The 24,380-nt window shown below is 45.2% G+C and overlaps 3 protein-coding genes across 5 annotated transcripts in view; 1 reads left to right on the plus strand and 2 right to left on the minus strand.

The window, feature by feature from the left end:
* PRKAR1A (protein kinase cAMP-dependent type I regulatory subunit alpha) lies at window positions 1–15,787 on the plus strand. 2 transcript variants are annotated; one of them, XM_084491827.1, is made up of 12 exons: window positions 1–115; window positions 639–705; window positions 2,073–2,251; window positions 7,211–7,384; window positions 8,002–8,093; window positions 8,426–8,487; window positions 8,992–9,038; window positions 9,672–9,830; window positions 10,489–10,549; window positions 10,823–10,944; window positions 11,520–11,601; window positions 13,316–15,787. In XM_084491827.1, exons 3-12 carry the CDS (start codon window positions 2,075–2,077, stop codon window positions 13,486–13,488), a joined length of 1,149 nt encoding a protein of 382 aa, XP_084347953.1. In that variant the 5' UTR covers window positions 1–115; window positions 639–705; window positions 2,073–2,074; the 3' UTR covers window positions 13,489–15,787. The 2 variants fall into 2 exon arrangements, with proteins under 2 accessions (XP_084347953.1, XP_084347954.1); XM_084491828.1 differs by having other exon boundaries at window positions 23–115; window positions 642–705.
* Window positions 1–21,408, minus strand: part of RGS9 (regulator of G protein signaling 9) — a 169,847-nt gene extending 148,439 nt beyond the window's left edge. Inside the window, exon 1 of the mRNA XM_084491814.1 lies at window positions 21,405–21,408. The gene's annotated coding sequence lies outside the window, so the exon portion shown is untranslated. The remainder of the gene's footprint in view (window positions 1–21,404) is intronic.
* The window catches only part of FAM20A (FAM20A golgi associated secretory pathway pseudokinase), a 14,412-nt gene continuing 5,318 nt past the window's right edge, over window positions 15,287–24,380 (minus strand). Inside the window, exons 3-12 of one of the 2 annotated variants that reach the window (XR_014684466.1) lie at window positions 24,223–24,273; window positions 23,937–24,015; window positions 23,638–23,730; window positions 22,724–22,839; window positions 22,239–22,419; window positions 21,261–21,370; window positions 20,866–20,947; window positions 20,729–20,788; window positions 17,006–18,635; window positions 15,287–16,074 (exon numbers count right to left, since the gene is read on the minus strand). Coding sequence is in view for 1 of the 2 variants with exons in the window: in XM_084491825.1 (XP_084347951.1) it covers window positions 18,371–18,635; window positions 20,729–20,788; window positions 20,866–20,947; window positions 21,261–21,370; window positions 22,239–22,419; window positions 22,724–22,839; window positions 23,638–23,730; window positions 23,937–24,015; window positions 24,223–24,273 (1,037 nt within the window). In the remaining variant the exon portion in view is untranslated. Of the gene's footprint in view, window positions 18,636–20,728; window positions 20,789–20,865; window positions 20,948–21,260; window positions 21,371–22,238; window positions 22,420–22,723; window positions 22,840–23,637; window positions 23,731–23,936; window positions 24,016–24,222; window positions 24,274–24,380 lie in introns of both variants that reach the window. The other variant, XM_084491825.1, reaches the window with a different exon arrangement.

Here is a 24,380-nt window from a genome sequence, read left to right on the forward strand (position 1 = left end):
CGGGCGGCGGTTGGCCGGCGCGCTCCGTTTCCGTTGGGAGCCGTCGCTGAGGCCGAGGCCGGGCCGGGGCCGGGGCCGGGGGGCGCTGAGGGCCCGGCGGAGCCGCCCCACGCAGGTGGGAGCCGGGCCCGGGCCCGGGGAGGGCTCGGTGGGAGCCGTGAGGCCTCAGCGAGGCTCGGGGGGAGGCCTCCGGGCCCGGCCCTGCCGCCGGGAGCGGCCCCGGGCCGGCAGCGGAGCGAGGGGGAGCCCCCGCGCGGCGGTGGGGGAGGGCCCGGGGTCGTTATTTGCGTGTTTTGTTTTTATTTTTTTAATTATTTGTCGTTGTCTGAGCGCCTCGGGTGGCTTAATTAGCGCCGGGCTTCGTTAAGCAGCGCGGGGGGCTTCGTTAAGCAGGGCCGGCCCTCGTGGGTTGGCGCGGATCGGCGCTAATTAGCGCCGACCCCCGGTAATTAGGGTTGGAGCGTGTTAATTAGCGCCGCCCTTCGCCCTTCACGGGCTCCGAAGCTGTGTGGGGCCTTGCTGAGGCCCGCAGCGCCCGGCCGGGTGCTGTGTGTGGTGCTGAGCGGCCTGTGTTAGCTGCTCCAAGGGCCTGGCAGCTCCCAAAATCTCCCCTTCTGACTCCGTTTTCTTTCTTTCAGAAGCTGATCCTGGGATCAACGTATCTTGCTGTGTGTTCCTGAGCTGTTGTCGTTATCCCCCCACCAGGTAACTGTCTCTATATTTCATCAAAAATGCCCTGAGAAATGATTTCCTAATTCTTCATTTAGTGCTTTATGAAAACATGGCCTGAGATTAATGTATTCTATAAATATATATACATAGAAATATATTAAAAATTGTAACAAAAGGAAAAAAAGCCACATTGCTTAAAAACATTTTTATGAAAGTACTACAGCTGGCGCTGCAATTTTAAAGTCTCCTGAAAACCTGGTATCATAATGGGTCTGCCTAAAGGTGTGTTCCTGATAACTTACAGTTGAAGAAACGTTTTGGGGATTGCAGTGAAATAGTTACGAGGTGTGGAACAATTTAAACTGGAGAGCAGCATTCTAGGAGAAACGCTTCTAATCGTATAACTTTCATTAACGAACTGCTTTGGCAGTCAGTGAGCTTGCTCTGATTTGACCTTACCGTCTTCCACGTTTCACTTCCTAATGCCTTTAATGCTCGCCTCTCAGATTCCCAGCTTCCACCCACCTATCTCCTGAGCATAATCCTCTTGACCCCGTGTCTGGCTTTCAGCTGGGACAGAGTTAATCTTCATAGTAGCAGCTACGGTGCTGTGTTTGGGAATTAGGAGGAAAGTGATGGTGATAACACGTGGCTGCTTTAGCTGTTGCTGGGCAGTGCTCCTACAAAGCCAGGGGTGTTTCAGCTTCCAGGAGGCTGGGGATGCAGGATGAGCAGGGAGGGGACGCAGCCAGGACAGCTGGCCCAGGCTGTCCGGATGTCCTGGACCTCGTGGCGTCATGCTCAGTGATAAAACGGGGACACTTGGCTGGGGGCTGCTGCTCGGGGACAAGCTGGGCATCAGTCAGCTGCTGGTGAGCGTTTGCCTTGTGCATCACTTGTTTTGTTTGTTCTTTTCTGTCCTAGTTTCTTTTTGGTTCTCTCCCCCATCCCAGTGGTGCAGGGCTGTGTGGTGCTTAGCTGGCTGCTGGGTTAAACCACAGCACCCCACACAGGCCATGCAACACTGCTTGTAAGTGAGCCTCCAATCCTGCAAAATCTTAGATTTTTATCAGCAGAATGTTAAGATGGAAACCTTTCCTGACTACGTGCTCAGAGAGCTGGGGTTACTGAAGCTTTTCCAGCACAAGCAAATGCTCTTCCCATTCTGCTTGTGTCTACAGAGCATCCAGATTTTTTATTATTTCATCCCACGTGCTAAATAAGTTCCTAACTTTTTCTCTCACAATTTAACTTTGTCATAAAGATGGTTTTACACTCTGATATCAGGAAGATGATAACGCAACATCATTTTCTTTTAGGCAGCACAACGTGCCTGATTACTGAGCAGCAGCATCCTTGTTTCCACTAATTATTTAACCTTCTCTTTCTCTTACTTTCAGCAATGGCAGCTTCTAGCAGCAGCAGCAGTGAGGAGGAGCGTAGCCTTCGGGAATGTGAACTTTACGTCCAAAAACACAACATCCAGCAACTCCTAAAGGATTGCATTGTGCAGTTATGCACCGTGAGACCTGACCGGCCCATGGGATTCCTCAGGGAATACTTTGAAAGATTGGAGAAGGTAAAAATAAGTGTTGTGAGAGAAGGAACAACCTAAACTAACACCATCTCAGTGTGACGTAGCGGCTGAGGCTCAGATCTGGCCTGTGTTCCTGTTGGCTGTTTGGATCTTGAATTGATGCTTTTGGAGAACCAATTTTCTGTATTTTTTTGTTAGCTGATTGTGGTGTAAAAGCACCTTTGTCATAAAAAAGGACTTAGGGCAAGAAATTAACTGACAAGGATACAGGTGTAATCCCCATCTAGTATTTACTGACAAGCTAATAGGGCATGAAGTCCTGTCTGTGGTCAGATATCCGTGGTGTGTGACCTCTGTGGATGCTGACAATAGTCACTGGTTTATTACCTCGAGACTAATTATTTATGTTGATTCAGGTACTGCAGGGAAGCAGTCAGCCAGTTGTAGTTACCCAAGCCCAGCTGAAGTCAAATGGAAGTATTTGGTTTCCAAATTTGTAGGAGACCAAGCCTGTTTCTGCCTTCTGCTGGGAGTTAAGTGTTACTGTCCCAGCTTTGTTCCTCTTGTTTTTCCTCAAGGTCTCTTTGGTATTTTTCTTGTTAACATTCTATGATCTTGGGAATGGAAAGTGTTCTGTCCGTTCAGTGCTCATATCTGAAACAATTTAACATTCATTTGAACAGTTCATTGTGTACATCAGTATCTAGCAGATAGGAGAAAAAGCTGCTATGAAAACGTGAGTTTTTTAAGGGCTGCTGCAGAGGAAAGGCTGGGTATAACCAGTGTGTTCAGGACATGTCATCAGTAAATGATGTAGCTGTGACCTTACACAGCAGTCATTTGCAGGTGCTGCTCTAACTGCTTGTTTTGTATGGGAGCTATATCTTTATCTTATTTTTATTCTAGGTAGTTATAACTAATTGCTGGAGTAAAGAAGACAGATTAATGCTAGAGATCATAACTATGTGTAGTAGAAGTAGTCTTCTAATGGAAGTGTTGGTGGTAGATAGTAGAAAATGATTAAACCCTGCAGTCTCTCCTCCTGGAGCTCACAGTGTGTTTGAGAAATGTTTTTGCTTTTGGACAAGAACTCTGTATAACATCTGACTCTTTTCTGTGGTAACATCTTGTGTACATCCTCTTTCAAAATCCCAGCAGCAAACCAGGTAGTAATCATGTTCCTAAAAATCCTTTGTCCCCACCTGTTACCAGGCCTATTTTCAACCTCATATTCTTGGGTTTGAGCATGGATAGATTCTAAAGATTTTTGTATCAGCGTTTAAGGTAAATTAAAAAAAAAAAAACAAAAAAAAAACTCACTTTAAAAATGATCACAGTAAACTGACTGACTGCACTTAGAATAAGCTGTAAACCAATCCATGTGTAGGGATATAAAATAGGAATATTTAGGTTCTTTTCTATAGCAGGCTGACGTTCAACATATTTAGTTTTAAAGGGAACTTGATTTGCCTTTGCGTTCAGGGCTAGGCTTGTCATCCTGGTAGTCACGTGTATTTTGGAGTTGAATAACTCTTGATGTTTTTGTTCTGGTGCAAATAGCCTGTCTGTGTACTCTGTCAGCCTACAAGGAAGCTGAAAGTAAAACTGGTTAGGTAATGTTTATTGCCCTCAAATTACTCTTTCAATTTTGTTCAGTCTTCTATTATGAGTAGTGTTGGCGTGGGTTATACATCCCAACTAGTACAGCTGTAGTATGGTGAAAACCATAGCTTTTTTCTTCCAAATTTACTGAATTTAAAACTTGCTACAGATTTGTTGATGTGATTTCACCATTCAGTCTAATGGATCGGTCTTAGTTTGACCAGGTAACGTTGGACCTTAATAGCTATCAGGTAACAGAGCAGTGGGTGTCCTGCGCTACGTTAACAAGCTCCTCTGACGCCCCTGTCCGGAAAGCACCAATGCTAAGTACTGTTATTAACCAGCTCTAACCTGCTAGGTAGTTCTGGCTGAGCAAAAACATGTGGAACAATCTATTTTACTTCCCACGAGTAACGTCTGTTACATCTTTAGTAACACAGAGCAACTTTTCAATATCCCTCTTTAAATCTGCTAATCTGTTACACTGAATGAAAGCGAGGCTGAGATGCAGCGTGATTAAGTTTTTATTAAGAGTGACTTTTGAATGAACCTGATTCAAAACCGAAGCTGGGTTTCTATTTTCTCCCTAGTTATCCTGACAAGTCATCTCTTCGCAGCTGATTCATTGACGTGTTAGTGCAATACATTGAAGACGTTTAAACATGCTTTTGAATTTGTGTTCTACAACATTAAAATTACTGCCTCTGAAGCAGTTAGAGCTACGATAGGAATTTGCATGTCCTCTTCGGTTATGAAAGCTTTCCCATGAATTTGATTACTGCATGGAGATGAAATGGCACCCAATCAATTTGTGGGGCACCAAGGCTTCTGCTGCTGTGCGAGCATGTCTGATAACAGCAGCGCGTGCTAAAAGCTGCCCGGTGCTGGGTGTGCTGTGTCATCTGGTTTGAGCTGTGGAAATGTAGCAGACTGTTACTGTCCCATGGACTTGTTTTGTGTATGTGGGACTGGATAGAAAACTGAATTTATAAAGCTAGTGATTGATGTCTGAGCCCTACACCTGCTCCTCATCACCTCCCTGTCTGCACAAACTCATACCTAAATGTCTAGCAGAAATTTTAACGCTGCATTTTTTTTGTAACTTGAGTTCTTCCAAATATGTGGATAGATAGTATAAATTAAATACAAATTAACCAGAAGGAAACAACTGTTCTGGAGTAATAACAATTACCAGATACCAGGGTATGCAGTGCAGAACTTAGTTCTGAAATCATGGTCGTCTTCAGTAGCTGATAGAATTCATATGTGATTATGTGAGGCTCATTACTTTAATATTTCTTACTTGCAACTAATAATTTAAATGGGCTTAACAATAGCTATTTCTTATCTGTCAGGAAAAAAATTAAGCTTACAGTTAGTGGTCACTGATGATGAAAACTTTGTCTGGACTGCTCTGTTAGTTGAAAGCTCAATATTTGGATGCAATGTGTAGGCTAAAGTTAGTACTAAAACTTTTTTAAAATCCCAGTGATGGTTGTACTAATCAGTACGGAGCAAAATTAATGCCTTTCTCCAGTAAATGTTTTATTTCTAGTAGTTTCTAAACTTGAACAAACACGTTCAAACACGTTTTCTCATGCAAATGAGACTGGTTATATTCTAGGGTACCAGAGAATAACAGCTGTCGCTCCTTTCTGTCAGGGCCTGGTGTGATTTATCTCGGATCCGGTGGCGTAATACGTGTGGTTTGGTGTCAGGAATGCTACAAGTTGTATTTTAAAAACATGAACGCATAGAAAGCTGCTGTTAGGAAAGCAGTGAGTTCCTAGCATGTCCCTTCCTACGTGGCACGGAGTTGTCCTGCAATGCATAATGCAAATGTGATGATTTGTCTCATTTTGGGGTCAGCTTCCTCTTGATACGTGTTTAAATAGACTGTCTAGAGTAGCTGATATACTTTAATACTTTATCTTCTCCACCTGTAACCTTTCTGTGTCCATGTCCTACCTTAACAGACTTAACATGATGTTAAATCTCAGCTCAGGCAGAGTTACTAGTTGTGCTTTTTCTCATGGTGCAGTTCCTCAAGCAGGCCATGGTGCTGGCGAGCCTCTCGTTGTGATGTACAGCTCCCTGGCTCGATGCTACCGAAGTGCTTCTGTCCCTGAAAGTTACAGGATTTCAGTGTTTGTGTGTTTTCTGTGATGCTGGAAGAGATCCAGCAGCTGACGTTCACTCACTGTAAAAGTGCCGAGGCTTTAAATACATCTTGCCCCCATGGCTTTGAAAAGTAGCACTATTTTAATGGACAGAAAGCAGGAAGCGAAGTCCAGTTTGACAGATCGGTGCTCTTGGGCTATCCGAGAGGTATAAAATGTAAACTCCCTGTAATGGTTATCTGACTTTCCTCAAAGTGGTGGTGTTATACTGGTTTTAAATAGCTGCTGTGTACCTCCGGGGAGGAGTGTGGCAGCCAAGCTGCCCAACAGGGCTGGGGACAGCCTTATCAAGGACACCAGGACAAACCCAGCTCTTACGCGCTTCGAGTTCTTGCAGAACAGATGACTCCTTGTTCTTTTAAGGCATTTCCCAAAACTGTTTCCTTAAAGCAGGGAGAAAGTCATTTGAGCTGCTATGACTCAAATGCTTTGGCTTTGAGGTTGGCTTTTTTTTTTTTTAAAGGCAGATCTTACGTACCAGAAGATTCACCTTGCTAAAAGAATCGAGTCTTTGTGCGTCAGGTTAGCTAGACTTCATTTGACTGGAAGTGTGCTGGCTTTCTGCAAAATTACTATGACACAGCACAAAAGGTAACTGAGGGAAATAAGGGAAAGGTCTGTACAAAGTTTACAGATCTGCAGTTTGAGGTGTGGGGGCAAAAAATACTGTTTGGCCTTTAGCATCCTTCTTCCACCTCTTTTGTAAGCAGTGTAGATATTTCTCTCCGAAAATAAATGATGTTACCAAGTGTTGAGTTGGTCCATGGTTTCACCTTGTTTCAGAAGGTTCTTGTGTAACATATATTTATGAGGAGTCCTCCTTTTGCCTTTCAAAGGAAAAAAGGCTCAATACCTTGCAGCAGAGGGAAGGAGCTCCTGGGTTTGTTATTGGGAATGTGTCTTTATCGTTTGCAGATTTTTCATTGTCTGTTGAATGCACTAGTGGAAAGTAGAATCAAGTTTATACCTCTTAATTTATCAAACCAGTAGTGTCGTTTATTAAAATAAACACCATTGTGAGATGAACGTTATGAAAGGCATATCTTCCATCTCCTTGGAAAAGGGCTTTGATCTTGCTTACTCTAATCTCCTTGCTTGCCTTAAGTAAGAGTACACAGGAAGCTCCCTTGCACTGGCAGACTAAATTGGAATGTGATATCTAACTGCTTTTTTGCTGTACTGGATTAAGTGACACAGATATCTCTTCCTTCCTGTTCAGGAGGAAACAAAACAGTTGTTGAACCAACAGAAGTCTGGTTCACGCTCAGACTCACGGGAGGATGAAATCTCTCCTCCTCCTCCTGTGAACCCTGTGGTTAAGGGTCGAAGACGACGTGGGGCCATCAGTGCAGAAGTCTACACAGAAGAGGATGCTGCGTCTTATGTTAGAAAGGTGCTCTATTTTTTTTTTTTTAATGTTGCCAGGAACTGGAACTGCAATCTAAGAGTTTACCTAAGACCACTTACTACCCAGTGTGTTAAGTCACACTGAGCTCCTGTGGTCTGTTAAGTCATGTGATGGCTGTAAAAAGCAGACCTGTGTCTCTGTCACTGGAGGTTAGGATAAACTGGCATTCAGTTAAACCATTTGTGTGGAACTTTGACCTGTTCCCTTTGAAGTAATGTGTTTATATATTTATACATACTTTTAATATACACACCCAGTGCTTCCAGTTATCCAGCAGCTGCAACAATTTAAGTTTAGCCTAGTGGCACAGCAGATTCCCTGCTATTCATAGGGAAACAGGTTGAACAGACACTTGCACTCTTGCAGGAGAAACTACAATGTTAGCATGGAATGATGTTTTTACAGTTCAAGGTTGTATTTACCTTCTGAATAAACTGGCTGTAAATGCTGACTGTATTTATTTATTAGTTCTATAGTGCTTGAAAGAATCTGGAGAAACTTGGTCAGAGTTTTGTAGCAATTTGATCCATTTATTTATCCTGAGGAATACAAATTTTTTTCTTTAGGAATTTAAACAGTAACTTTTTCTGATTATGTCCTAGGTTATTCCAAAAGATTATAAGACTATGGCTGCATTGGCAAAAGCTATTGAGAAGAATGTGCTGTTTGCCCATCTTGATGACAACGAGAGGAGGTAGGAATAAATCTTTGTAGGAGTCTTAAAGTATCTTAAAGTGCAGATTTCTGAAGAGCTAAATGTTTTGTAACGTACAAAGCTGCCCAGTTTCTTTATAAGTCAGTGTAACAGTACACAAATTACAGGGAAAGTAGTGGCTGGTTGGAGATGTATGAATGTATGCACAGAATCACAGATTAGTTGGAGTGGCAGATTTTTTTTTTTTTTTTTTATAAGATCAGCTAGTTCTAACCTGTCTGTGGTGGTCAGGGACATCTTCCACTAGATTAGGTTGCTGCACATGCTGCAGTTGTCAAAGCAGTTGTCTAATCCTGGTATCCCTCTTTCAGTGACATCTTTGATGCTATGTTCCCCGTCACTTACATTGCAGGCGAGACCGTCATACAGCAAGGCAAGTAGTAATGCTTACGTTGATAAATAAGATGGAGGTGATGAGCAGGCTCTGATCTGGTGATGGTGTTTGCATGTTTCTTTGGAAATAAAAACTGCCTGGATGCAGTGAGTCTTGTATGTTACCTGAAGCACAGCTCAGGCTGTAAAGTAAGGAGTGGAGCCATTGTGGGAATATGCGTGTGTTATTTACTGTGAATTGATGGCTCTGTAGAACACATTACGACAGTTTTTGGATCCAGTATGCCTTTCCAGTGTTCCTGGAAGTGCTGCTGATATACTGCATACCAGTAGATGTCCTCTTTCACAGAACTAAGAGGAGTGTGAAATCAGCAAAATGTGAAATTTCACCCTGCAAACTGTGTAAAATTGGTCTCTGCCAACGTCATTACATTCTACACATCAAAGCTGGCAGAGGTGCCAATTTTGTAAAAAACACGAATACTTGCCTGTTTTTACTTTTTTAGTGTTTATTTTTCATTCTTTTTTTGTTTTTCATCTTTAGGTGATGAAGGTGATAACTTCTATGTTGTTGATCAAGGAGAAATGGATGTAAGCATTACTGGTAGTCTATTAATGATGTGTGATATTTGTAGACCTCTCTTACAGGTCCTTACTTTGGCAGCTTTTCTCTTAAGAAATTCTTGTTGTAGAAGCTTTTGCTTTGGAGCTGTTTTACTCCTTAGTGACAGCTCAGTCTATACAGACTGAGCTGTGTTGCCCTTCAAAACAAAGGATTCAGATGCTAATAGAATACTAATACTTTATAGGTGTAGGGAGAAGTCAAATTAAGGTGTGGGACAGACTATAAGAATGACTAGCCTTTTTATTTTCCATCCACAGTTTTCTGTGACAGCCTTTTCTAAGACCTTTTGAGTTCTCTGTGTTTCATAGAGATCTTAAGATTTTATTTCCTACCCAAAGGTCTCTGGAGTTCACATGCGTAGTCTCTGTGCACGTGATACAGAGAACAGTCCCTTTGTCAATGAAAATTCAACTTCTGGCTGGCTTTGGGGTTGTCTCTAAAGCATTGATGAAACCCCAAAATGGTCCCCTTTCACTGTACAGATGTGAGAATTTCCCTTCATTACAAAGGAAATGCAGGGTAACGAAAGCTTCACGCTGTCTTCAACTGGCTTGCAAGACGCTGTGAGCTTTGGCTTAGCGCCATGCACTGCCTTCCAGGTGTATGTGAACAACGAGTGGGCAACCAGTGTCGGTGAGGGTGGAAGCTTTGGAGAACTTGCCCTTATATATGGAACTCCTCGTGCCGCAACCGTCAAAGCGAAGACAAATGTGAAGTTGTGGGGCATTGACAGAGATAGCTACAGAAGGATCCTGATGGCAAGTATTTTTCTAGCTGACATATGGCTCGTGCAATTAGCTCAAGGAGCTGTGTGCTAACCTGGAGTTATGCTTTTGGTTTAACTGTTCGGTCAACTTCTGCTGGTCACCTGACTTTTTATCTGCTTGCCTTTTGCTGGGGTTGTTTATTCAAAATCCTGCTATCGTGTGCAATCAGAAAGCTTATCGCTTCTCATGTGCATACGGGAATGGGGCAGGGGATGGCCTTGCATTAGGGAATGAAACATTTCCAGCACTATGAATGCAATGTAGTTCCCTGGACTGAAATTATAACACCTCTTGGTTAAATTGTCAGTTGTTTAGATTCTGCTCTGTATTATAGCCATCCATTTGTAGATTGTGTGTGTGTGAACGACAGCTGTAGAAAAACTTGAGTGGGTGTTGTGAATCTTTGTAAGGTTATACAATAATACATTTTAGCAATGTCAAGACCATAATAAATAAGGCTGCTGAACTTTCTGAAATATTACGGAGATAATGAAATTTGAAAACACCTGGTTTTGTGGGGCTTGGGGTGTGTGTGACAGGATGCACAACGTCTGGTTAAGCTGTATATTTTTTTCATTGAAGTTTAGTAGAGACCTCATATCAAACGAGATGTAGACAAAAAAAAAACTTTTTTTTTTTTTCCCTGTAGGGGAGTACTTTGAGAAAGAGAAAGATGTATGAGGAATTCCTTAGTAAAGTGTCTATACTGGGTAAGTAAGAAGATGTTGTTCTGAAGTGGAATAAATTGCCATATTGCAATTAAGGTGTTAAGTACCATTATGATTATTGACTATTGTGGTAATCCATGAAGCAGACTGTAAAGGCTGTATTGCTTTTTTCTGTATCATTCCAAAGTAATTCCAATTGAAATCTTTATCTGATGCACAAATGTAGCTGTTTGTAGGCTGTCTAAAAGGACAGATAAAAAAAGTATAGCTTGTACCTCAAAAAGGCAAGTTATTAACGAGCTATTAACTTTCTAGAATCTTTGGACAAGTGGGAGCGCCTAACTGTAGCTGATGCATTAGAACCGGTACAGTTTGAGGATGGGCAAAAGATTGTGGTCCAGGGAGAGCCAGGAGATGAATTCTTCATCATCTTGGAGGTAAGCAAGGCCGAAAGTCCTAAATGTTTGTTAATATTTTTAACATTGCTTATTCTGTCCCTAAATAGACATTTGGAGAAATACAAAATGCAGGAATGTACTTTTTGAGAATTCCTCGTGAGATGCAATCTTGCTGGACATGCAGAAGCTTATATTTAGCTTGACTATTTTTACAAGTGGTACTTCCAGGAAAAAAAAAATAAATCTGGCTTAACCCAGTTTGTCCTGTTTAGGAGAGAGGAGACCCATTCTAGATAGCTGGTAATGTCTTGCTAGTGGTATCATTGCCTTCTCTTTTTGCTATTTTTACTGTAATATTCTTACTGATACAAGAAAAATGGGAAGAAATCAGTGCTGTGGTAAGTAAATACCCAAGATGCTTTAAGCTTAAAGAAGAGAGAGGACCAGCTGTTCCTATGGAGCAGTCTGGTGAGCTATGCATGAACTGTGAAGTGGTTTTTAAAGACTGAGATATCAGAACAGTTATTTCTGCAAAGCAACTCATTCCTTCTGGAATTCGATGTTTCAAGTGGTATCAGAAATTCCAATTGCTTAATTGCTGTGATTTATTAAAGGGCACAGCTGCAGTGTTACAGCGTCGATCAGAAAACGAAGAATTTGTTGAAGTGGGCAGACTGGCACCTTCTGATTATTTTGGTGAGTTCTGTCATGACAGCTGTGATTACATAACCCCCATCAGAGTTTTACCTGTGCTGTGTGGATGATAGTAATGGGATGGATTTGTTTAAACGCTGTTTTGGCTAATTCGCTTGCTTCACTCAATGTCAGGTGAGTATCAGTCACTTGGCATTGGAGTGTGCATGCACCTTACAGAGAAGCAGTTGTGGGTTACTGTGATTCTGAACGGACTGGTGGTCATTGGGTCTGAACTCCCTACTCCAAGCAGGGTTAACTTTGAAATTGCATGTTATTGCTCAGGGCTCTGTCCAGTTGAGTTTCTTGTGTGTTCAGGGATGGAGATCCCACAGCCTCTCTGAGCAATCCCTTTCACTGTTTAACCAGCTTCTATTTAATGTTTAAACACTTCCCTCTGTCAAAAAAACAAAAACAAAAAAAAAATAACAACAAACAAAACCACCACAACAACAATTTACTCAAGTTTAAGGTACATCCTCTCATTGTTTTTTGAATTGTCCTCTTGCAAAAGCCTTCTGGCTGTCCTTTCAGTTTTCCAGCTCTGTAGATGATGTAACCAGCAAATACTCTGTTGCAAGGCCTGAAGTGGGATGAGCTCAGGAGTGCAGTAATGGTGCTGGCTCAGGCCAAAGGTCTGCTGAAAGATCTGCTTAGGTCTCGGTAACTAGTACCAGATGTTTGTTCTACATTTGTCAAGCTTCAGTCTCTTCTAAGTTTTCCCCTGATGTATATCTCTGAGTTTCCTACTACTACACTAAATGTTACCATTGTGTTCAGGTGCTGCAGATCTGTCCCCAAGGACTTTACTCTCCTTTAGAACCTGCTTACTCTTTTGCAAGCTTCTGTTTTGGAGGCTAGTGAGTTTGAGGTTTTAATTGGGCACAGAGGAAGAGTTTTTTCACCTTCCTTTTGAACATCCCTTCTGATAATGCAGGCAAATTTATTCTCTGAGGAACACTGAGTTCTTTCCTCAGTCCTGAATATGAAGGCAACCAGTCTAACAGCTTAAAAACAAACCAGCCTGAAAGTTGTTGTGGGCTTTTTCATGCTGCTGCTGGGATTGTTGAGCATAGCTGTTACCACCAAAGGGAACAACAGCATGAAGAAAACTTAATTTCAAAACACATTAGTGGTTGTAACAGGTATTTGAAACAAAGCTTTTGGCGTGTTTGTGCACAGCTTATGAAATGGGAATCCCAGGCTTGGGATGCTCATTTTGTAGCACTCAATGGCAAGGTCACGTTCTTGATTTTTGGCTAGCTAAATGTCAAAAGCTTCTGTCTTGTGCATTAACAGTCTTACATCAATACTGCAGTCTTGTCCTTTGTGTCTGAGGAGTTTGGGTTGAACAGTAGCATACCTTACATATTAGAAAAACAAGTACTGGGTTAGGAAAATTACATAGTTAACTGAGGTGTGAGCCTTTTTCAAATAGAAACTTGAAAGTTTTCTAGGTTGTCTTCAGAGACTTGAATGCAGACAGACTGGTAAATAAAAAAAAACACTTCAGTCTGCTCATAAAGTTTTTTTTTTTTCCTTAATCTGGCTTCACAATTGCTTCCAACGTAACTATACAGACACTTGTTCTGATCAGCGTTAAAACCCGAATTAACTTCGGTTCAATTCCTGCAGCAGCTTGAAATACAACATGGTAATTTCTTTGGTTCTTTGCACCTCAATTTTTAATGCTGTTCGCACTTTCCTGTTGCTCTAGGTGAAATAGCTTTGTTGATGAACCGTCCCCGTGCTGCCACAGTTGTTGCTCGTGGCCTGTTGAAATGTGTAAAGCTCGATCGACCCCGATTTGAACGTGTCCTGGGTCCGTGCTCGGATATTCTCAAGCGAAACATCCAGCAGTACAACAGTTTTGTATCGCTGTCTGTCTGAAACCTTCCTCCCTATCAGAAACATGCTTCACGAATGCACACTGCTTTCTTACCCTTGTGCAGAGCCACATTGCCACTGGCATTTGCAGCTTCCTGTCTGTTTAAAAAAAAAAAAAAAAGGTTAAATTGCTTTTCATGGCACTACTTTTAATTTAGAGCATATTAGTTTTGTGCTCTCTGTCCCATTAAATAAATAGAAAAAGTTCTATGGAGATGTTTGCTGTTACGGCTTCTTTCTGTGCAACTGCGTCCAACTTGGGCAAATGCAGCAAATGCAGCCTTGCTTTTCTGAAGAAGAGGTCTCCAGGCACCATGCCAATTGCCATAGAGTAAGGAGGTAACTGGGAAGAGTGGGGTGGAAATCTAAAGGTGTTTCTCAAGCTGTTGGACAGACTTTAAGGCTGTGGTCATAATCTGCTGTATTTCTTTTCAAATGAGAACTGCCCTTGTAATTGAGCTTCTTGGGGCTTGGGGTTTTCTTTTTTAATTTTCTGGGTACTGTAATCCTGGGGTCAATTGTGAGGCATCAGCTGCTAAGAAAGCCACAGTTGGAATTTAACAGTATACTTGTTCCTGTGTCTGCTGGTTTAAGGTTGCTTAGTTATGTTTTTGTCAAGTGTAAATCAAAGCTTTCAAGGTTAATAGTTCCGGTGAACTACTGCAGTTGTTACTTAATTTGCTGACTTGCCGCAACTGATTATTTCTCTTGTTTTCTCTTTGATAGATTTGCCACTCGGAACTTCCTGTTCAAAGTGGCAAGAACCAAATATTGCATTAAATGCCTAACTTTGGTCTCGAGTACGTAGATCGATGTAAGAATGGTGCAGCTCTCTAGCTGATATTAATGTTCAAGTCCTAGATTGGTGCAGAAATTGGAAGCAAGCGTTTTATTTCCCCTGTGACTCTTGCTTGCTTTGTATTCCTCAGTTGATGTTTTTTTTTTTTTTTTTTTTTAAATGATCGTTAGTTCAGGTGACCCTTTGAAACCAGGGAAATTTTAAACTTTGAGCATTTATGGCCAGCATTAATTGCAGGGGGTGAGATTGCTGGTTCATACAGATGCCATTATACTTGGTGGAGAATGTGAGGCGGAAAAAGTGAATGTTTTAACTTTCCTGCAGCGCTCAGTTATTTTAAGTATGTTTGTTTTAAAATTCATAATTTTTAAAAAAGACTGATCATGAATCTAATTTAAATACAAAAGGTGCATTCTTTTTCCTTGCTTATCCAATTTCCATGACACAGATTTCATACTTTTTTTTCCAAGTTCAATATGTTGCGGAGTCTTAAATGTATTTCAGTATTTACCAGCTTTGTGTTACATTACTCTGTGCGCACCAGTACTTCCCGAAAGTTTTTACTGAATTCCACGGTTCGATAATGGTAGGCAATTTTTAAAGTTTCCTTTAAACTGTAATTTATATAAAAGTAGTGTAGGTTTGTATTTGGGAGTGACAGCAAGCAGTTTTGCATTTGTTGTGCAACTACTCTTAATGATGGAGCCCTCATTTTATTTCCTTTCCAAGATGATGAATGCAAATTCAACAGACTTCCTCCCAGGCCTGTCAAAAACAGTCTGTTAATTGATGCTAAATAATTCCGAGGGTATTGTGCTTTTACAAAAGGTTTCGTGGTATTTCCAAACATGAAATTCCAAGAGTGGGATTTAAATGCTTGTGGTTTGAGTTCTCTTTTCAGAAGATATTGAGTAGACGATTTCTGCCAGAGCCCTTAAGGAGTAAGCAAATGCTACTTTTTTTTTTGTTAAAACTGTTCCCTTCAGTTTTGACTCTATCCAGGTTTCTCCTTCATGTGTTCTTCACGTTACTTTAAAGCACCAAAAACTGTGTAAACTAGTTAGAGCTCCACAAAAAAATGCACATTTTTTTATATAAGGCTTTCTAATCAAATTTCACTACTGCATCTTTTTAGCTTGCTGTTTACTCCCTTTTGTAGTTTTACCTACAAGATTTTAAGAAAAATCAGCTAAGTCTGAGTTAAATATTATTCACAGTTATAGCTTTACCTTTGTGTGCAATTTAAATATGTTTGAAACCACAATTGGCATAGTTTTGCCTTAGCTAACATTCAGGGCTTTAGAAGTAATTTTTTGCTAGTCCACCTTTAGCGAATTTATGAAGTCTATTGCCCTAGAAAGCTATAGTCAACCAGAGGACCATTTTTGTATTGTTACCTGACTATATAAGTCTGATTTACTGTATGTGCTAATATATTATATTCCTTTTGTTATAGATTGTCCTAATGGCAGGTAAAGCAATAAAATGATTTAAATTCTTAAACGCAATCAGTCTCTTTTTTTCCACCCCCCATCCCTGTATTATGTTTTCCTTCAGCATTAGAGGATGCCTTAATAATGAGCCGGTGGAAATGGAGAAACTTAAGGGATTAGCTTGCTGTTAGCTCTCGAGGATGGAGTTCAAATCCTAGCTTACAATACAACTGAATCACCCCCTCTGGAGCCTGTGGCGCTTGCTATCCCCGAGCCATGCTGTGCCTCTGACCCAGGAACTTCTCCATACTTCTGTGATTTGCTTTTGAAACAAACACTGCTTAGAGGTACCGGCGGCTTGCTTGAGTGTCTCTCAAGTCATTTCTGCTGTTATGATCTCTTGTAAAGGCAGCTCATTCCTGGCACAGCCACTGTTACTGGAGCTCCTAAACTTCTGTAAGTTGTCTGCTCCCATCTCTGCATGCCCTTAGGGAACGTTTTGAACTCTATCACACTTTCAAGAAGCAGTAAGGAGCTACCATGTAAGGGAAAACACAAGGAGAAAGAAACCTTGTAACCCGTTAGCATAACAGCCATTAAAATATCCATCTGCTTGGTTCCTTCATCTTAGCCTTCCTTTCTCCCCTTCCCTTGATTTAAAAAAAAAAAAAAAAAGTTTTCAGCCTATGATTTTTTTAAACTTTAACTTTTTAGTACTTCCCTTTCCAGTCTTGTAACTTTGAAGCTATCTTCTGCAGCAGTAGCTACAGCATAACAGTATTCAAATTTATTTTGGTGTTTGTTATGTATGTTGCAAGCACAAGTCACCAGTAGAGGGAGAAGCAACTTTGGGAATACAGCATGCTGTACTGCACTAACTGCTGGACTGCTGAGAGGGAGTTAAATCCTTTTATTTTAATCTATGATCTGATGATCTGTCCACAAGAGTTGATGTGAAAAAAAAAAAAGTCTAAGACTACCACTGTGGAGAACTCTGACTGATTAAGGGTATCAAAAATATGCTTTAGTGAAAGCTGGAAATGGGATGACACGGCTGAATCCTAAGTCAGGACAGACTAAAAGAGCCAGGTGTGAGGTTTGTTTGCTTTTGTTTTTTCTTTCTTTTCCTGACCTTTGTGGCTTCAGAATATTGGCCCACTCTGCTAAGCACAAACACTCCAAACTTCCTTGCTCGTAAGAACGAGCAGAACAGGCACCTGTACTCAAATTACATCTTCATAATAAAATTACGTCTATGCTTTCTTCTGTAGCTTTACAGTGTGGAGACAGGTAGGCGATTGCAGATTTACTGTGAGGTTGGATTGGGCTTCAGTACGGTTCCCTGCAAAAGCAACAGCAGTGGCCAAACAAGCTTTGTTACTTCTTACATGCTGCAGGCACTGCCAGCGTCACCGAGCTCTCGTTAGGCTGGGCAGAATTCCAGCCTACAGGAAAATGAGCCTAGGGTACGTGAAGCAGCTTGCTGTGAACCTGAGCAGTCGGCGGTGCTGCGGATGGCTTTTGTTTAACTTAAAGGTTAGTTTAGAATGAGCTTCCAGCAGATTGATTGTTTTTTTTCCTTAAGGATGATAAATTATCAACAACGTTCTCAACGACTTTCCCTAGGCTGCCAAAAAGCTCGGAGTAATTCTCAAACAGTTAAAGCAAAAAGCTATTAAAGAGAGCTTCAGTAATCAAACCATTCATACGCCTCGGCCTTGGGAGGCCAGGGGAAAATTACAAACTGAAAGATCTCTGATAACTCCCTCCCTACTCTTTTTTGGTCTTCAGTTCCTATTGCATCTCCTCAAAATAAGCAGAGATAAGGGCAGGGGAGACCATTTATATTTCCCAGGGAATTCTGGTAACTTGAGTGACTTCAAAGCTACAAGAAGATGACCTTTGAAGGAGCCCTCTGCTTTGGCAACATGTTTTTTTTACTAGAAGTGGGTATCATCGTGAATTGTAAATACAGTCCTATGTCTCTGAGACATTCGATTTTTTTTTTATTATTATTATTATTTTTAACAGGGCTGTACTCTATGGGGTCAATACATATCTGCCTTCCTGCTATAACCCTGACTGGTTCTTCCACCCATGGGGCAGGTAGAAATAGAAGTGATTTTCCTGCCCTGGGGGGCAGTGGGCTTCTGGGCACCTTCACAGATCAAAGCAGAGCAGGTCCATCGCTTTCTGCTGAGACCAGGAGGCAAGGGACAGGTCTGATGGTGAATTCCCTGCAGAGGTGCTCGAGGCTGGCCGTGGGGAATCGGCGTCACCTCATATCAGAGCAGCAGGCAAAGTAAGGCTGCCCCTTCCTCAGATACTCACTCCTGATTACAGAACACAGCCTTGGTAAGAGGAAAATGCTCTTGGCATCTCTTTATTCAAGCCTCATCCTTGGATCTAGTTTGTGTCCTTCACAGCAAGGCTGAGATCCTGGGCAGGCTGAGCCCCGCGTGCCCCCCAGGACATGTCCCACCTCGGGGTGCCCCAGCCAGGCCACAGCGCGATCCTCGAAGATCTCCCAAAGAGTTTCTCCTCCCAGTCTCGCAGGTGGAGGGAGCACAATTTGTAGGTGGAAATTACCAGCTATTAAAACGTTGCTTGCCTCGCAGGGGTCTCCCCTGCCTCTGAGCATGAGTTCAGGACTTTACGTGCTCAGCTTGGCCCTGTCCGACGTGGGAGCCCCGGCTGGCATGGTGTCGTTGGCCACCACCCTGGCTTCTCCGTAGGTGTCTATGCATTTCCTCACAGCCCTCAGGATGAGCTGGAGCCGCCTGTCCAGAGCCAGGAGATGGGGCTCGGTGAGGACAGGTGCCAGGGGGTCCTGCAGGAGCGATTCCCTCATCACATCGCTGAGCCGGTACTCGGGCTCGGCCAAGAGCTGCAGTCGCAACCACGTCATCCGCTTTATTCTGGAAGGGAGAGAAATCAGAAACGTGAGCCTTTTGCAGCCTAGCGAGAATTGGCTGGCTGATCAGTAACAGTGCTGTGTTCCCAAAGATATTTATGGGGCAGAGGGAGAGGTAAAAATGAAGGGGCATGTCTTAGCTGGTGGTGAGTGAGGAAAAGTCTCCTGTCAAAACTGAGCAAAAAGAGAGTATCTTGTGGAACTGATCTAACTGACATCTCACCTGAAGAGGGACTGACACTTAAATATTTCCCTTTGATGGAAAGCAGGATGAAAAGCTGTATTCTTGAAATGCTTCTGGGACTGAAACTAAGTATACTGAAATTACTTACTTGATCCTCAGCAAAAGCGTTTTGATTTCAGCATCTCTATTACTGAATTGATCGGTAATTTTAATTATTGCCTTCTAAATTTCCAAAAAGTTGCAGCCCACGTTTGTGGAACCAGTCCCATTTAGCCAGGATTTTCAGAGAGCAAAAGGTGCAGCCAGGAGCGTTTCAGCCAGGTGCAGAAATTGCCCTTGCATGCCTGTTATTTACCCAGGCCATCCATCAGTACCGTGATGGATGGCAAAGGTGCTTGCTGCCGCTGTGCCACGCTCCTGGGAGCCACATGAGGCACCACGGCTGGCTGCCACCAGGACAGGTACTTTAAATTGTGCTCAAGGGCTTGCCTTGCATGTGTGATCCAGATGAAGCCACAAAAAAGGACTGGCCCAGCACTAAACCCAGCTCACCATCGGAGCGCACGACTCTGCTGCTGCCGGAGGGAGCCCTGTGCGGTCCCTCCTGGTGAGGGGTGACCCTAGGAGCTGCTGTGGGTAAACACCAGCTGTGTTTGCTCTGCGATGGTGCTCGGAGGTGGAGAACGGGGTAGTCTGACCCTGCAGGGAGCAGCTCTTTTAATGCCCTAACAGTTGCATAAGAAATTGGCAGAAGGTGGAAGGGAGCGCGGGATGGAAAGCCTGCCACCAGCTCAACTCCCCTCCTGCACGGCACGGTGAACCCTCCAACAGGCTGAAGTGTTGAAGATTTGACCCAGAGCTTTCTAGAGACCTCAGCCAAGAAGATGCATGTGCCAGATTAATTGGGGGCTGTTTTCAGGCTTATCTGCTCCTCGTTTTGGGTTTTAACAGAGGAAAAAGATCACCTCTTACTGCACAGCTACATCTGTGCCACTTTCTGTACTCGGGAGCAGACACGTGGAGGGCACAGACACATCGGTGACCTCTGGACTTAAAGAAACCTTTCCACTTCTTTCCAAACATTTTTTGGATGCTCCCCCGCACCGAATGGATCATCTGGTCCAGGAAATAAGGTTTTGTGCAGCTCCCTCAGGCAGCACAAGTTGCTTTTATGCTGTTCCAGGCCAGAGCTGGCTTATTAAAAGGTGCGACTTGCAGGGCTTGTTACTGCTGCCACCAGGAGCACTAAATTAAGGACAGCTTCTGGGGGGTGGATCTGGATGAATAGGAAGGATCTGACCTGTGGCTAGTACTGTTTGGTCAAATTAAGAGGCAGAATTAATTTGAACCCCGCAAAACAGGAGTTCAGGTGAAGGATTCACTGAGAGCCTGCAATTACAAGTGAAAAGTCCTGCTAGGTGCAAATGGCAGTTTTTAAAATTAGATCTGGTAATACAAACGTGGGGGGGGGGAGTGCAATTACCGCCCCGAGGCTTAGCTGGAGCAGGTACAGCAAGGAAATAGGTTGGGCATCTCCTAAAGAGAAACCACGGGGAAGAGCAGCTGTTTTCCTGCCTCTGTAATTTAACTTTCAGCTGTTGATTTATGTGAATTAATAAAGGGGCAGCAAAGATAGGATTCAAACAGTAAAATTGATGAGCTGCTCCGTAGTGCCATGGGAAGAAACCTGATCAACTACCAAAGCTTTTGGATGGAGATTTCCGAGCTTCGTGTCGGGCGGATAGCACCTCACGTCGATGGGCTGGGAAGTGCCGGGCGATGGCTGGAAGGGATCGATCCAGCAGAAAAAGCAGCAAAAGCCCTTCCACATGCAAGACCAATGCTTTGGTGGGCATTCAAGCATCTTACGCTTGCCTGCTGCTCTGCAAGGCAGCTGTTCACGGGGCACTTACATGCAGCACTGGGTGAGCGGGGCCAGGATGGAGGTTTCGTCGTGGGAATGCCGCCCGAACCTGTGGGTAAGGAGGGAGCTCAGCGCCGTGCCGCCTGCCCCCACCCTCCCTGCCTGCCCCCAGCCTCCCCGCCTCACCCCCTGGCGTTGTCCAGGTGCAGGAGGAAGCCGTCATCCCCAAACTTGGTGAACATCTCGTAGTGGTGGCGGTCCATGTTCCCTGGTAAAGGGGAGACACAGGAGCAGAGTTTCCCTTGCAAGTGCCCGAGTGATTTTCCAGTTTACCCTGCGTTTTCTTTCCAATCCACATGAAATGCTCGCTGGGAGTGTCCGAGACACTTGGAGCTGCTCCCCTGGAGCTGACTGGGATGGGTTTGGGGCTGCCCCATGCCTGCTCACCATTAGGAGCTGCCCCAAACCCTCCCTGGAGCAGCAGGGATGGCTCCAGCAAACCCTGCGGTGGGGCAGGGAGGACGGAGCACTGATGAAGGGCCCCCGTGGAAGGAAGAGCGTTGTTGCCCTGTTCACCCTACCTATTAGGAAGTCAAATATGGCCATGTCGATGATGTTCAGCAGCCGGTTGCCACTGCTGTAGGGGTAGATCTCCTTCACAGTGTCGCAGTAGAGTGGATTCACCTCCCACCTGCAGGAGACCGAGGGGAAGGGGGGACGCGGTCAGCCGTGCCCTAACAGCTCCCAAAGCCACCTCCTGTGTGGAGAGCTGGGATGGACGCCTCGGCCCTGCTGCTGGAGCCACGTCTCTGCTAGGAAGGGGTGCCCCTGAGAGCAGGGCCATGGCCTCCAACGCTGCCTTCGCCTCCTCTTGGGTGTGCAGGGAGGCCGAAAGCTGAAACCAGGGGCCAGACCTGAATCCGGCCTTGCTGCCTCTGCCCGGCCTCCATTTGACAGTTCATAGAATCACAGAATTAGAGAATATCCTGAGTTGGAAGGGATTCACAAGGATCACCAAGTCCAACTCCTGGCCCCACACAGGCCTACCCAAAAATTCAGACCATATAACTGAGAGCACAGTCCAAATACTTCGTAAACTCCAACAGGCTTGGTGCTGTGACTACGTCCCTGGGGAGCCTGCTCCAGTGCCTGACAACCCTCTCAGTGAAGAACCTCTTCCTGATATCCAGCTTGAACCTCCCCCGTCACAGCCTGACCCCATTCCCTCGGGTCCTGTCACTGGTCACTAATAACTGATTGGTGCCTGCCCCTCCGCTCCCCCTCATGAGGAAGCTGTAGGCTGCCATGAGGCCTCCCCTCAGCCTCCTCTTCTCCAGGCTGAAGAGGCCAAGTGAACCAGGTTATTAGGCTAAACAGGCCCAGTGAACCAAGTTATTAGGCTAAAAAGACCTAGTTGGACCCGGTGGTCTTTGTGGGTCCCTCCCAGCTGGAGCTGCTCCCTCCCATTCCCTGTCTGCCCGCCCGCATCCTTTTTGTTCCCCTCCCCATGCTCCCCTAAGACACAGATATGGAAGCAGCGGCGGCATTTACCCACTTACTCCTCTTTTCCATCAAACGAGTAGGAGCGGATCCAGGGGTTTGGGATGGAGAGTCGTGGCGCCAGGTTGAGAGAGGGCAGGAAGGCGGAGAGGGAGCCCTCCAGGAGGTGGGGGTTCCCGCACACCGCGTACTCCGTCTTGCACATGTAGGGGCACTTGGCGAAGAAGCACACGTTGCTGGCTGCAGGGAACAGAGCAGAGCTGGGGGAAGGAGCTGAGGGATGCAGGAGGCTGCAGAGGAGCCCAGACTGACCCCTGCCCCATCACACGACGGGTACTGGGTGTCTGTAACCATAAAATGGATGTGAACTGCCAAATTGTGTGGGATACATGAATTTTGGTTGATGGACAGTCCCTGCCAAGGGAGAGGATGGGAAAAGTGGGCAGATAAAAGAGCTCAACTCTGTTTCTGCATGAGTTGCTCTTCCACCTGCCTTGCCCAAGCTGCCTGCAGCCCTAGCTCGTGCAGCCGAGTGCTCGCCTACCTGGCGAGACGAAGAAGACGCTCTGCAGGACTTCATTCTTGGTGACCTCCAGGATCTCCTTGGTGACATTGATCAACCTCCCGACGGTGGGGGGCACCCGGCGGAAATCCAGGATCCTGCACGGGGAAAGGGACACGATGGCAATGGACAGCGAGGCAGGGCAGCGGGCATTGCCTGCATCCCTCCTGTTCACAAATCATTGGTCTTCATCCCCTTGTTTTTGCAGTGACTGCACCCAAATGGATTTTTTTCCCTCTGGCTTCTTTCTAGCAAATAGCCAGGATCGTTTTACCCTCTGCAATAAAACGAGGCTGAGTTTTATTCTGGTATGTTAATAGCTGTCGCCTGGGACTGTCTGGATGTGCTCCAGGATTTGTATCGTTTCCCTAACCAGTTGCTCCTGTCTCCTTGCGTGCAAGCCCTGTCTTTTGGGAGGCAGCCGAGCCCTCGGGGCCTTTCTGTGAGGTGGGTGCTGAGCATTGAGGCACTGACCCTGGTGCCACGCAGCTGGGATGGGGGGCGGTGAGGGGGCTCGCCCCGCTCAGAGGAGCTCAATCTCAGCCGCTCCATCTCACATGGTCATTAAAAAATCAGGGCCTGGGGCAGGAAGACATTCATGTCTGAGAATGGAAAACCTCTGCTGACTGCTGAGTCAGCACCAGCGGGTGAAACAGCCGAGGCTGTGCCCTGCTCCTCGGGCAATGCCCTCTGCTTCCAAGAAGCAATCCAGTTGCAGCCTGCCCGGTCCCTTCCAGCCTGCTTCCCAAGGCAAACGTGAGTCCTCGGCTTCTGCTGGGGACTGTTCCCAAATATCCAGCTCCCACCACGGTGCTTGCAGAGGTGATTTCTGGCCCAGCAGCTCAGCAGGGCTCAGCGCCAAGCTGCCCACGGGCACAGCACCCGGCAGCCCAGACCTGTCAAGGTGGAAGGCGGCGATCTCCGCGTTGTGCCGCTGGAAGTCGACGAAGTAGAAGAAATCCTCGGGTGTCTCCTCCTCACGTTTCTGCCTGGAAGAGATCAGGGGGTGAGCACAGGGCAAGCACAGGGAGCTGCACGCTCAGATCCCAGGCAGATGCAGGGCACACTGGGGAATCCAGGGAGAAACGAGGGAAAACAGCCCTCTGGGGAAGGGATGCACAGTCTCTGGTGGAAAAAACAGCCAGCTGGTGGGAGAAAAGCACCCTGAGGTCCTTTTTTTAAGGCTCTGCCTTACCTCATGGGCTTGAACATGGCTTTCCCGAAGTCCTGGAACCTGAGGACCAGCTTCAGGTGCACACCACTGGGCTTCACGACTGAGGAGGAAATTAAACCGGCTTAAATTGGAGGGTGAGGGGCTTGGCACTGTCTGGTGAAGGGCATCTTTGCCACGGGTTAGGGCAGAGGAGCTGGAAAGGAGGGGTCCCAGCGTCACCCTGCCCGGCTGGGTGAAGTGATGGATGATGTGGGGATGTTTGGTGTGGGCTGGCAGGGACAGTGGGGACCCGAGGGGACTCACTCACTCTGGCTGCAGTCACAGGCTCCCAGCAGAGCTTTCTCGTCCTGGCTGTAGTCTGCAAGGACAGGGGGAACGGTGAGGAAGGGGCCGTGCAGGGCTCGCCCTCCTGCTGCCCACCCCCTGCACCGCCACGGCTCCCTGCAGCCTGTCGGGATGAGCTGC

The sequence above is a fragment of the Aythya ferina genome, assembly GCF_964211825.1.
Source record: "Aythya ferina genome assembly, chromosome: 18".
NCBI classification, from domain to species: domain Eukaryota; kingdom Metazoa; phylum Chordata; class Aves; order Anseriformes; family Anatidae; genus Aythya; species Aythya ferina.

What these genes read in the sequence shown, in the direction of transcription:
- PRKAR1A (XM_084491827.1), top strand. Translation starts at nt 2,075, where the DNA reads ATGGCAGCTTCTAGCAGCAGCAGCAGTGAGGAGGAGCGTAGCCTTCGG. An exon ending in CGAGACCGTCATACAGCAAG is followed by an intron (nt 8,488 to 8,991) that starts GCAAGTAGTAAT and finishes TTTCATCTTTAG; the next exon opens with GTGATGAAGGTGATAACTTC. An exon ending in TAGTAAAGTGTCTATACTGG is followed by an intron (nt 10,550 to 10,822) that starts GTAAGTAAGAAG and finishes TTAACTTTCTAG; the next exon opens with AATCTTTGGACAAGTGGGAG.